The sequence below is a fragment of the Glarea lozoyensis genome (assembly GCF_000409485.1).
Source record: "Glarea lozoyensis ATCC 20868 chromosome Unknown GLAREA4, whole genome shotgun sequence".
Classification (NCBI taxonomy): Eukaryota; Fungi; Ascomycota; class Leotiomycetes; order Helotiales; family Helotiaceae; genus Glarea; species Glarea lozoyensis.
The window spans coordinates 1397303-1410218 of NW_007360999.1; the positions used below are offsets into that span (position 1 = coordinate 1397303).

At 44.0% G+C, this 12916-nt stretch overlaps 4 protein-coding genes across 4 annotated transcripts; 2 read left to right on the plus strand and 2 right to left on the minus strand.

Moving 5' to 3' along the window:
- Positions 1-2431: 2431 nt before the first annotated feature.
- On the plus strand, positions 2432-4441 carry GLAREA_09813 (uncharacterized protein; the record flags this gene model as incomplete). The annotated part of the gene is made up of 4 exons (XM_008086409.1): positions 2432-2846; positions 3035-3098; positions 3227-3652; positions 3709-4441. 4 exons carry the CDS (start codon positions 2432-2434, stop codon positions 4439-4441), a joined length of 1638 nt encoding a protein of 545 aa, XP_008084600.1.
- Positions 4442-5687: 1246 nt separating this feature from the next.
- GLAREA_09814 (uncharacterized protein) lies at positions 5688-7760 on the plus strand (the record flags this gene model as incomplete). The annotated part of the gene is made up of 1 exon (XM_008086410.1): positions 5688-7760. The coding sequence occupies one exon, from the start codon at positions 5688-5690 to the stop codon at positions 7758-7760; it is 2073 nt and encodes a 690-aa protein (XP_008084601.1).
- Positions 7761-8424: 664 nt separating this feature from the next.
- On the minus strand, positions 8425-8679 carry GLAREA_09815 (uncharacterized protein; the record flags this gene model as incomplete). Its single annotated transcript, XM_008086411.1, has 1 exon — positions 8425-8679. The coding sequence occupies one exon, from the start codon at positions 8677-8679 to the stop codon at positions 8425-8427; it is 255 nt and encodes an 84-aa protein (XP_008084602.1).
- Positions 8680-10173: 1494 nt separating this feature from the next.
- Positions 10174-12219, minus strand: GLAREA_09816 (uncharacterized protein; the record flags this gene model as incomplete). Its single annotated transcript, XM_008086412.1, has 1 exon — positions 10174-12219. The coding sequence occupies one exon, from the start codon at positions 12217-12219 to the stop codon at positions 10174-10176; it is 2046 nt and encodes a 681-aa protein (XP_008084603.1).
- Positions 12220-12916: the final 697 nt, after the last annotated feature.

Below are 12916 nucleotides of genomic sequence, written 5' to 3' on the forward strand. Positions count from 1 at the left end.
TGCTTGCGTCGGTGGAGTAAGATCTTGGTGGACGAGCAATGAGGGTGAGTCTACATCTGTGTTAGTCTGAATGATTCGCTCAAATGCAAGAGAGCAGACGCACTGGTTGTGTGCACAGCTTCGGTGAATTTTCCAACTGGACAGAAGATTGTGGTGGTTAGCCGCAGACTGATATCTCTGAACCGTTCTCTCCAAGAAACTCCCTGACTGTAATCATGATCTTCATCCAAAAGATTTCCACACCACAACAACCCGGCAGCATGAGGTTCCTGTTGGTTTTTCCCGGGGACTCCAAGGACATTCCCTCAAAACCACCATTCCTTTTGTTTTTTGAAATTTATTTTTGAACTTGAGCCTTTTTCATCAAAGAAGTCTCGGCACCGCAACATAGGCCGGCAGCATGAGGTTTCTGTTGGTTTTTCTTTCTGGTGGACTTTTCCGCCGAAGCAACTAATTCTTTTTAATTTTTTCTATCCTTTTGGGGAATTGAACTTTTTTTATCATTGCCGGTTTCCCGACCGATGCGCTTGATTTTCTCTTCAATTAGATCGTTTTTCTTTTGCCTGCTCATGTAGATTAGTGACAACATTGGCTGGATTTAAGGACCATAACATACAAAGACGAATTGAAGAAACCCAACATTGTCGCAAAACTCACAAGAAGCCAAACAGCGGAGTCGTAGTTCTTGATAATGCGAGGCATTTCTCTAGACTCCTGGGACAAGCTACGTGATTTGAATCTGGGTAACCGGTTTTGGAAGTCTTGAATACTTCCTGACTCTCACAAGTAGTTAAGAATTGTTATTCTCCGAGTCGACGTCGCGCGTTTTCTGGGCTAACGTGCTCTTCAGGGATTTGCGCTCGTATAGTCTAGATCTACTTATCAGCGAGATAATTTCTAAGATAGTAGGAGTCTACACGTACAATCGTACAGTCGTTGCGATGTGAAGCGAGGCTGCGAACGTGGCAATGCCAAACATCTTGGCCGATTGGGGTGGAGGCATAGGAGTTTTGGCAGTTGAAGCTTGAGGTGAAGGGTGATATGTAGCGAATCTCAGAGCACTACACAAGGATGTTCTTGTCGAGTAGGTAATATAGGTAACTTACAAGAAGTTGTGAAGTGTTTGATTTGTTCTGTTCTGTGCTGGCAATCTGTGGTCGATGTTGGATAGCTATATAGGCGCAGGGAATGGCAATCCGTGGTACGCTCTAACCATATTAACCATTATGTTGTCATTGCCGCGAAATCTGATGCCCGGGGCATGAAAACTAGCAGTTCCGCAACGCGCTACGAATAATAAGTACACTCTCGCGTGCCTCCAAGAGAGAATGGAACGGGTCAAGGATTTTCCGCTTCGTCGAGACCTACACACGTGCCTCACCAGCCGCTTGATGAGGTGATAACTACTATCCATATAATGTGAATTTAATACAAAAATTCGTTGTTACTTTATCCCTAAACCGATACTCACTTTCATGCTATCTCGAGCCTATATGAGAGAGACAGTCAGGTCACGTGGTGACCCCACTTTCGCTCGTTGAATTTCCGCCAAACCGGCCCAAACGTCACCTCAAACAGGAACAAAAAGATATATACAACATCGTTCGACCTGTAATGACGGAACGCACTCCGTAAACGGCTATTGATACTACAGCGGTAGTTCTCTACTGTAATACGTATTCCTAGCTAGGACTGGGCTTTTTTGCGTTCTTACAAAAATCATCACGATGAATGAGGTGGTTTAACACTCGACAGCTTTGAAAATCCGTGTTACTAATCCCGAAGTCTGCAGCACCGTTTAATGCTTATGCCAAGATCAATACACCGATGCCATCGCGTATGCATCATTTCCCGGGACTCTGGTAACGACTTGAGAGAGCAGTTCTATTGGACGCCTTATATCGACCCAGAAACTCCCTCAGATTCTTCAGATCCCTAAATACTGAAACACCTCTCAATACGGCAAGCCTATTGGGTGGATTAGTTCTGTCGGGATTTGATATCTTGCAGACTTGACCGGGTAGCAAAATGTGCAAATCGGCATTTGAAGCAGCAAGCCCTGTGGCGCTACGCAGGGACCATTTTACCGCTGGTATACCTGGTATCTACGTACACGACGCGAACATATTCAAGGCAATACAATCAACCCAGCAGAAAACCTCTCCATAGCTAACAAAATGCCGATTCAGCTCCTTAAATTGAGGAGGCTGTACCTCTCCTATGGTATAATAGTGTTCCATTGCTCTTTGTCTTTAAAGTCATTGTCTCGACAACATTCTCTACCATCAACAGCCTGGCACTAGCACGAAATATATCCAGCAAACTCTTCACGGTATGAACAATATTACGACTCGAAACAAAAAGCTCTATAAATAGAGATATCGAGGGTCGAGCAGGGATGCAAGATTCTCCAGGGGAAGCTCGTTTTGGAATGTCTGAACGATGTTCAATTTGTGGTTCAGAAAAATACGGGATGGCGAACAAGGCCTCTGAGCCTGAGAAGAGCTTATCACAGACGATTATCAATGTGCAATACATCAACATTCACAATGCTTCTGGCAAGGTTGATGCAGAGGATTCGACCAAAGTACGAACACATGTTATGCAGCATGCTCGTCGAAATACTCGGCACTCACCAAACCTGGCTATGCGTCCTCCTCGAAGATCGTCTCAGAGAGAGATACGTGCAAAAGCGACTTGTACGTGCGGGTATCAAACAGCAGCTGTCCAGATGATGAATGCAAGACCTCAAATACAGACAATGCTTAGTGCTGGAAGATATGACCCATTTCTGCGTCTTGAGACTGGAACTGTTCCGACGCGATATCATGAGCTCGTGGATTATAGTATGTACACACACCTCTTTTCTGATATTGTCTCTTTCCCATAATCGAGACAATCCAGGTGTAATTATCGGCATTTTAAAATCAAAATCAGCAATTCATGCAATTCTGGATATTTAACAAGATCACTCGCTCGGTTTCAAATCCTTTTTTCAGATCTTTATAGTCCAACTAACTATCACGTCTTTTAGATGTACACACAGTGTGGACTAAAATTCGGAGTTCTGAATTTGCATTTGCATATGCACGGGACTGGTAAGTTCTCAAAGCCCTTGACTCCGCCTTGTTTTATTAGTTCAAACCTTTTCATTCGATAAACATCAATTCCTACACGGAGCCTTAGCTATGTATCGTGGAACGAAACGCTGACACTAAGATCAAAGGCTTAACAGAGCAGCTAGAAACCCAATAGTCCTAAACATGGTCCTCTTCACAGCACTAACCCACCTCGAAAGCAACCGCGGTCCCCTCCCCTTCTCCGGCTCCAAAGAAAATATTCGCCTGGAGCAGTTCCAATACAAAGGAGAAGCACTACGTGGGATTCTCGACACCCTCAGAAACGGAAACCAACTCGATTCTGATGAACTGGTCCAGAGCATGCTATTCCTCGGCATGAACGAGACGCAGGATGAGGAGGACCCACCAGACTGGTCACCTTTCTCCGCGCCGCTTCGGAATTTGCAGTGGCTTGAGATCTATGGCGTACGGAAATACCATATGGCTCATGTGATCGCAGCGGAAGAGATTATCAAGAGAAGAGGTGGGAATCGGAATATCGGTGCTATTGGTCTGCCTTGGTGTATTGCATGGTATGTTGATTTCTGTTTCGTATTCCCAGGCGCATTCGAGCTAAGCGAGCATCTAGTTCAGAGCTCATAGCCTGTGCGACGACACTTGATCGACCACAGCACGCATTACTCGATCCATATGGTCGCGATATTGAGTACCGTTTGTTGAGTACTCATAGCATCCTTGCAGATTCAGCTTATGAATCCCAGGTAGCAGCACACGGCTTATCATACTTGGAAGCCGGTGGTTTACACGACGAATTCATCAACGTATTCTTGAGGATGAAAGATTATTCTGAAACAGTTCAAATCTACGAGAATAGCTCTAATATTCCAGAAGCTTTAGCCGATAACAGAAACTGGGTTCTCCATCACCTTTTGTCCCTACCTTCACCACAACATCATGACGACATGTTTTTAGAAGACACACGTAGGATGAAACACTGTTACGAAGCTTGTCGCCTAGCAGCCTTAATCTACTGCATCCACGTCATCTTTCCTACTCCACGCTCCCTTCAGCCTCGGCAGAAACTCTTATCGCTACTAAGGCCCGTGATTGAAGAGATTGATCTGTTGATGGCGAGTAGAGAGATGGTCGAGCTGGTGTTATGGTGTGTTGTGATTGGCGGTATCGCTGCTTTGGGACAGAATCAGAGGCCATGGTTCACGGGGCAATTAAATATTCTAGCTACTATTTTGAAGATAAGGGAGTGGGATGAGGTGAGGGTTATTATGAAGAGGTTTTCTTGGGTGGATTCGGCGTGTGATGTCGAGGGCGAGAGGTTGTTTAACCAGATGGAAATGCAGTAGTCGTACTGAGGTGTTTGAAGTGGGACTCGGGTTTAAGCCTTTCTTCTCTGGTGTGCCTAGCAAAAAATAAGGAATTTACACGGCTTCTACATCGTCAAGTATGGAGTCAACTTGCTTATAGATCCACTGTCGGCAAATCTCGAGGATCTAGCGATAGCAAGTTAGTGCCAGCTAACAAGTATGGTTCTAAAGCTTATGTAGAGAGAGTCGGCTATGAAGCTGACTTCGAATTCTACTGTATGCGATGCGATATGTAATGAAACAATGTTCCTTTAAAGTTAAGGTAAGCTGACTGTATAATGCGAAGTTATATAGTATTTCTTTTTCCAAAAAAAGAAAAAACTCAAGTTAAATGTGGTATTGTTCTGGAAGCTTCCACAGGCAGCCACCTACGTGCTGCATACGAAGCAGCGACCATTCGCTCCATATATCACTATCTGAGGTAATGCCCAAATTATAAGTGAGTCTTGCTGTTAATCATGAGTTTGCTTCAAAGGGATGTATGAACCATTCGCGCTGTATCAACATATCTGGGATTTCTTATCTGAGAGCGACCGCGCCAGTGAAGTCCCCCAGAAGCGTCCCAGACAAGAGAGCTTCAAACACATGACGCAAAATCATAACGCAATGGTGACCCTTTGGCTACGCTTTGCTATCGCGATTGAGGCTGGCTATGTAAAAGGCGAAGGCCAACAGCCGAATGTATCTCAATCTGTAAATGGAAAAGCCCTTAAAAAGTACTTTGGTGCTTGTGACTGACCTTGAGAATCTACCTGCCCTCGCGGGCTTCGCGTTTAGTATCGCTCGCCAGCGTTGGACGAATAATAATAAAACAGCCAAGCGTCTGGGCAAGACCTGGCCGCGTCATCCAATACTCAAATCACGACGAGTGAGAGTAATGGCTTACCTTGCCTCTACTTGTCATGTTCTCAGTCTCACAACTCCTGATTTTATCAATTAATGTGATCACGCATCTGCCAGTTGTTAGTCTCAGAGGGAAGCAGGCTGTGAGACCGTGGTTTCGTATTGGTGGATGGGCTTTTGTCGATCAACTTCCTTACTGGTTGCATTGTTCAAGTTTATACACTTTTCCCTGTTTCGGGGGGTACAGCCACATTTCAAGCTTGATGATAAAGAGAAGGGAATTGCTTTGTTGCTCTTACAGTCATGCTACATATCTTTGTGCAAATACTTGCACGCTGTAGTCATCAATAACTTATCTCTTTTATTATAGGATATTGTCACAATGTCGTCGACGTTGACTCTGCCTACTACACATTCGACCCATGAAAATCCGCCTGTCACAACAATCTTCTCAGCTAATCCCAAACAAGAATATTTTGCCTCATATCAATTGCGATACGCACTCCGTACCGACTCTCAATCTGCCATGACTGCTCTCCGCATCAGTCTTCAAGCATCGCAGACACCTAATTGGTATAGCGCACTCGATGCTGATATTCAAGAATATGTGAGATGCGAGCTGGGGGTAGGATGTGCTGTGAGCAGAAATTATTCAACCCCATTTCTGCCAAACCCAACACCAAACCCTGTTACAACTGGACTGTGGTCGAAAAGTACGGGTGGTATTGCTTTTGAGCCTTTTGGGCCTCTCAGTGGCATAGATCTGGCAATACCGTGGGTGGTATTACTAGGAACACTTGTAGCTTCAGGATTTTTTATAGCTTGGTCGACATGTTTGATGGCCTGCTTGAGGGAATGCCTTTCGCGGCGCAACAGCCAACGGTTGTCTGCTATCAATCACACCTCACCTGCACAATTGGCATTGACCTGGGCTTTCATTGGCGGAAGTGGAGGAATTCTTCAGTGCCTAGGCGCACCAGGCTTTTCAACAAGTACCACATTCTTCGCTGGTATTCTGGTCTCGTCTTTCGGTATTGCTACGATTGCGTCCGCATGCAACAACGTTTTTCTTGACACATGTTGGAAACATGTTATGGCTCAATCGCTACAGAGGAAGGATGGCACATGTCATGGCGACAATCTACGCGCTGCTAGCCTGGACTGGATCGACATCATCCATCGGACTTTTACACTTCGGGTTAGTGGAAGAGAATTGCAAGTAGCTCTCAGTCACACTATTCTACGATGGAGCTTTGTTATAAGTATCGCTATCATCCAACGATCCATTGTCGTCGAGGGACCATTTTTTAAAACAAGTCAAATTTTGTCGTGGCACGATGACTTCACCCCAGTGTGGAAGACTGGAGATGTTGATGTTGAATTGTCTACTACAAGGAGGCCAGCTTGGATCGCTATAGCAGTTCTGGCGCATGCCTGTGGCGTATTTTTGGGCCTCGCCATTTCCAAGATAACTCCATGGTCCTTATTTCGTGACATTGACGCAGATTCCAATCTTCTTGAAGCCTATAAACCGTTTCTCGAAATAATTGTTGGGGGTTCCATCTCTTCGTCATCTCAGGTGGCAGATTATCTGGATTATAAAATGTCAGTAAACTTATATGGAACCCTGCCTTTACTTCGGGCACATCATACACCCGGCAGACAAGTTTGGATTAAACTTCGTGGAGCAAGTTTTGGCATGTTACTTTCGCTCATTGGGCCTCTCCTCCTGTTGCCAGTCACCTTATCTTATCGATCATCCTTTGTACAACTCGACTGTGTTGATACAATTGTAGGCGATCAATACAATCACTGCCAAAGATCTGGTAACAGGAAAGCTAATATGACTCGTTTCGTATACGTGATCTGTTATTCAGTCACTGGACTTGGTTACACAATACTCCGCGACTTCATCACCTGGACTTGCACTCTGGAATCGCTGACTTTGAATGTGAACGATCGAACAAGAGAACTATGGACTACTGTGAGCGATTCAAATGGTCGGAATTCGAGAAGGGTTCAGGTACCTCCTTTCCATGGACTCAACTACTTGGGCGATTCGTCCGGTTTAAGCCTTTGGTCTCGGCAGCATCACCGGCTCTCCAAAACTCGTGCAGGAGGCTTGCTTACGCTTCTTGGCCTGCAAACAGTGGTGGTCCGAGTTCTTCTTATTTACGCCATCTCTGGTGTTGCCAAGGCGAAACATCTGGACATTGAGCTCACCATGGCCATGGCATTGTGGCCAATTTTATTTATATGGCCAGTTATCTATATCCCTGTAATTATCTGGTTTATTGTGCCATTCCGTTCGCCTCTTGGGGCTCAAAACGGATGGCGTTGGGCAAAGATTGCGCGTGATGCTTTGGAAAACGAAGAAGGTACTTACGGGGTGGTGGAAGGCAAAGCCAGATTTGCTGTCGATGCTAGAGCATTTGGAGATGAAGATCTGCAGTAAGATAGTTGCTGTCCTTGACTAGAGCTGGTATGGTGTAGTGTATTATTTGCTTAGTGTAACAGTAGATGTGATATTTCACGGCACCATAACTCTGTGAACTATTGTCAAAACACTTGAGATTATATAAGCCTCTTCTCTCTTACTCTCTTCTCTCTTGCTCTCTTCTCTCCTTGTCCGGATACATTGTCCGGACACATACCGGATAAAGCTTGACATGTGCGCTACGCAGTACGTGATGAAATTTGGAAGTTTGTTTACAGACTGATAGTAAATAGTCATTATGCAAATTCAAGACTTATTGTTTGTTTTCAAGCCTTTGATATCAAATTGAGATAACCCTTCTAGGAATTTTAAAGCCTTAGTTCACAGGCTAATAGCGAAATAAAACGTTTCAGCCGCTAAAAGGCTTCTCATGAAACTCAATCAACATTCTTCCTCGACAAGTGAAGTAATTACAGCTCACAAGCTGGGACGACATTTCACTCTGTAATATTGCACACTCCGTCATGTATTCCTCCACCGCCCTGAACCCTGATATTCAAACCCACGATTGCATCAACATAATAAGCCTTTGGCTGTTCAACACAGTTGGCCCTTCCAAACCCCAGCGTTCCTCCAAGGCGTCTTTCCTCCTGCCGGTCGTCACTAGCTTGCCATGCTCATTTCAGCCCTCTGAAAGAACCTTCCCATAACAACCATTGCAACGAAGGTCATTCCATCTCTTCCAGTTTGTAGCAACAAGCTTCGCCTTTTTCTCTTTGTTGCATCGACCACATGTAAAAGCGGTGGCAGTGGAGAGTCGATGGAGAGTGAGGTCTCCCTTAGGGTCGTATGTTTTGACGACCGTGAAATTGGATGGTGGTGTTTTCGCGCCCGTGACAGCGGAGTGTTCTTGGTTATCTTGGGAATCCGAAGCCATTGTTGGGTAATTTGAAAAGATGTTGTTCGGTAATGGATGATTATTGCAGTGATTCATGAATTGTGTGAATAGAGTTGTGTTTTTGATACTTGTGAGGCTGCTCTTGCATCATGGACGTGTGTTGACTCTTATCTTCTGGACTGCAATCACGTGTATTACTTGGTGTGACCAACCCCGTCTTTTAGTTGTCGATTCAGATCAAAGACATTCCTTACATAATCTATCCGTTCACGAGAAGCAATAGGCCTAAACGGGGAGTTTCCAATCTATATATGATTGAAATTACAGAAGATTGGACAGTACGAGTATTTGGGCTAATGGTTATATGTATTAGGTTTAGGGATGGCTACTTTATATAACGCTACTGACGTTATTATAATTTATAATATAACGATAAATTAACATTAGACTTTAAATAATAGATACCCAAGGCAGGAATTTTTAAGCTAATCGGAAGCCTTAGAATAATCTTTCATCCGTTACACTACCCTTTAAACCGGAAATACTACATTTCACGATATATTATATATACTTTATACCTAAGTTTTATATATATATAAAGTCAGATTTAACGTTATTATATAATTATAAGATTTAACCTTATAATATAAATTATATAATTATAACTACCTATCCCTAATTAGGTTACATGATAGTTTAACGATTTACAAATTTATATTGTATCGTGACCTATCATATTGTAATCCAGTTAATTTGCCATCAATTCGGGGGCCAGCTACCTTACCTAAGCAGGCTTGTGAGCAAACGAAAAATGAGCCTCTTGAATGAAGTGGGTCGATTTGAACATTGCTTCAATAGCTATGTGTATCTTGAAAACTCTGTCAGATTTGAAGTTAAAGCTAGAGTTGCAAAAAGGTCGATGGACGAGTAGTGAAATCTTTTTAGAGCTTTCAAACTTCAAGTTTTGCACTTACGTGCTGACTTCCCGATCTGCTTGAGATCGCAATACTTAAGACCTGAACCATGAACAGAGCAGTCATCTTCCAGGACTCATCTCTTATGTAGTCTAATTTACGTGATGAGAGTTGCCGTCCAGATTGACTTATTGGGCAACGAGACTTTGGGGAAATTGTGATCAAAGAAATCGCCAGTTCAACACCAACGAATAAGGCATGGTTCAATGTCTAAAGCCCAAGCCGAGTAAATTAATCAGGTGTCCATGCATAGATCTTAACTGCCGGCCGCAGACTTCGTTCTGACTTATATACTGTTACAAATTATTATACTAACGTGAAGTATATATTTCGTGACGTAATAAGATTATCATTATGTATGTCGAGCCCCAAACTTTATGCTACATTATAGAGGTGTTTTTCTTATTATTATTAGTGGATTCGTTTAAGTTAACACTAAGCCATCAACTAGTAGTCCAGTGCAATTATAAAGAAAATGTTTAAAGAGCCCAATTAATCATCTTTAGCGTGCGCTAAAGCAACAATATCAAGACTAATCGAAACTTGTACACCAATTCTACTATACTAGATTTGCCTCACACCATCTAGCGTTTTTAATTGCCTCTCCGTCCATGATACCATCAACGTATGCTTCGCTTACTAGCTGGTACTGTCCATCACTTTGACGCCGAAGAATAAAGGGAACCTGTGTTCCTTTTATGAGAGCGACAAAGTCACCTCGCTTAACATACTCGGGGCCAAGAACCAAATGCCCTTTACCAGTAACGAAAGGAAGCCGGCCCAAGCTCTTCCCAATAATTTCCGAGCCGAACTTTGATCTAATGGCCTTCATCCTTGGCTTATCAATCTGGGTTACTTTTTTCCAGAGCTGTTGAAGTCCAAGCCTGATACGATTTGACTTGATCTTCTCGATATTGTTTTTTAGAAGTCTAACAGCATCAAGGAAGTGTTCTTCACCAACCCTTACCATTTCTGTGTTCTCGCTGTAACATACACCACCAATGGAAGTTCTGGCCGCTGCATGTACACGATCGCTGAATTCGACATAGCGTTGACTGTTATGATATGTCAGACGCATAAACTCAACTAGCCATTTTACTGGCCATGAATGCGTTTCATTGAGAGGCACCACATGACTAGAAATTCTTTTAGAGAATGAGCCGACTTCGTGAATCTCATCATATAGGTAGCATTGCAACGAGATGCCCGCAACTTTGCCTTCCCTCTTGATGACTCTGATTTTAGAATGACTTGGAAGTGGTCCAGATGCGCTAAATTCGGGGTAGAGAGTGACATGATCATTTCTCACATCTTGTAGCATATGTGTCGCAGATCGAGACCAATCAGGAACCCAAGATGGTAAGTTGGATTGTATCTTAGGCGATTGACAGAAGGAGAGTAGAGACATGTGACCCTGCCGAAGCATCGCCACCATGGTTGTTGTGTAGATTTCTTCGCACGATCTGGAATAATCTGGAAAAACACCCATTTTTGCCAACTTCTTTCGGTCTGCTGCTAAACCCAATAAAGCAAATACTTTGTCTCTCGGGTCAGTTGCTGCCAAGTGATGAGCTCCATGTCGGTTGGGGTTTATACTGCCAACGCATGTTGCGCGTAGGAGAGCCACCAACGGGAATGTCGAGTATCTATATATATTCCAAGAAGACAGCATGACCTCTGGTCTATGCTGGAAAAGAGCCTCAATTATTTGAAAATGATAGCCGTTCAAAGGTTTGAGCTTGTTGATGTGGATATTCATGAGGACGAGCCGCAGAGCACAAAACGCATGCAACGCGGCGGTGCATCGACGTCGTGTAATCCTCTTGCTTCCATAAAAGAATTCTGCGTTCTCTGGAAGTGTTATTTCTTGCAAAACCCACATCCGTCCCCACCACGGCCGGGTAAAAAATCGTTCCATGCCAGCCACCGGCAGTAGGTTCTCTTGACCGTGCCAGCCACTAATGGAATAAAAGCTTTTGCGCAATGCACCCAGTGAGACTTTAAGTATTTCTCCAGAAGGGACTTCGAGTTCTATCATTGCAGTCGGTTGCACTAAATCGAGCCTTTCCCGGGGGAACAATGCCATAATGTGCCAGAGTCTTTGGTGGGTCTCGAATCCATTATCCAAACCGCAAGCCTCTGCCTTTTCCCCTAGAGCATTCATATAATCCACTACCGAATCGTCTTCGCTCTCAGCTGGTCCAAGCCAAGCAACTACTCTGCGTGCCTTTGAGTAGATATCTGCCATTAGATCGACTTGCCAACTCTTCTCTTCATTATCTGACTGGTTGATGCAGAGGCCATCGATCCAGATCACAAGTTCATCGTCGAACGGTCTGAGCATCATTAGCGCGTCATATAAATTCTTGGTTACTCGAAACTCAGAATCTTCGACGAGAATCACTCGTTGAGTCGTGGAAGATCCCCAGACATAGGACAAAGCCACAAAATCCGGTTGCTCATCGAGGGAGGCGTGAAAGACATGACACGCAGGAAGTAACTTGAGCTTTTTATTATTATCTGCAGGCAAGATTCGCAAAAGTCTGATCTCATTCCGGCAACGCTGCAAAGTTCGGTATTGGTATCCTTTTGTTGTCTGGGTCATCATGGTCTAACGGGTTCAGATCTTAACACAGGACAGTTTTCACTTCGTGTAAACTTCTCGTCGATTAGGAGAGACTTTGGTATATCGAGCAATGGAATCAATGTAATCCGGTATAAATTCAAGGCGACCGTGATCTGCCTGATTGCCAAATGGTCACATGACGGCAAGCTGGTCCCCCTTTATGATAGGTGGGGCTGTGCGGAGGGGAAGCCGACTCTGGCAGCGCCTCTAGATGTAGCTGCACTAGTTGAAACAACGATAGTCTAAGCTCGTGCGAATTGCTATCTATCTTTCGGAGTAACTATAACTATTGAGTTAGGGTAGTTTTTACTAAAAGGTAAAGATAGAAGTAGTCCGAACTATAATGTCTCCCCCTGAAAAGGAAAGATAGAAATATTAGAGTCTAGGTAGATCCTTGCCTAAAAGTAAAGATAGAAGGAATAAAATAGGCAAACAGAAAGATCCTTTTTAAATTAACACAGGGCGTGGTTCGAAAATATATCGGCTTTCGGCAACCCGACTATCCGATGTCCGGAATAGACCACGGACGTGACTGGAAAGTGTTCGAAAATCCAAAAACAAAAACATACGACAGCAGGTATTCGCTGGTGGTCACCCACCCAACTACTAATCTGCCGATCTGAGGCTTGTGTATGGCAGAGCGGACGGGATGCCCAATTCTCCTCAGTCTGTGGTC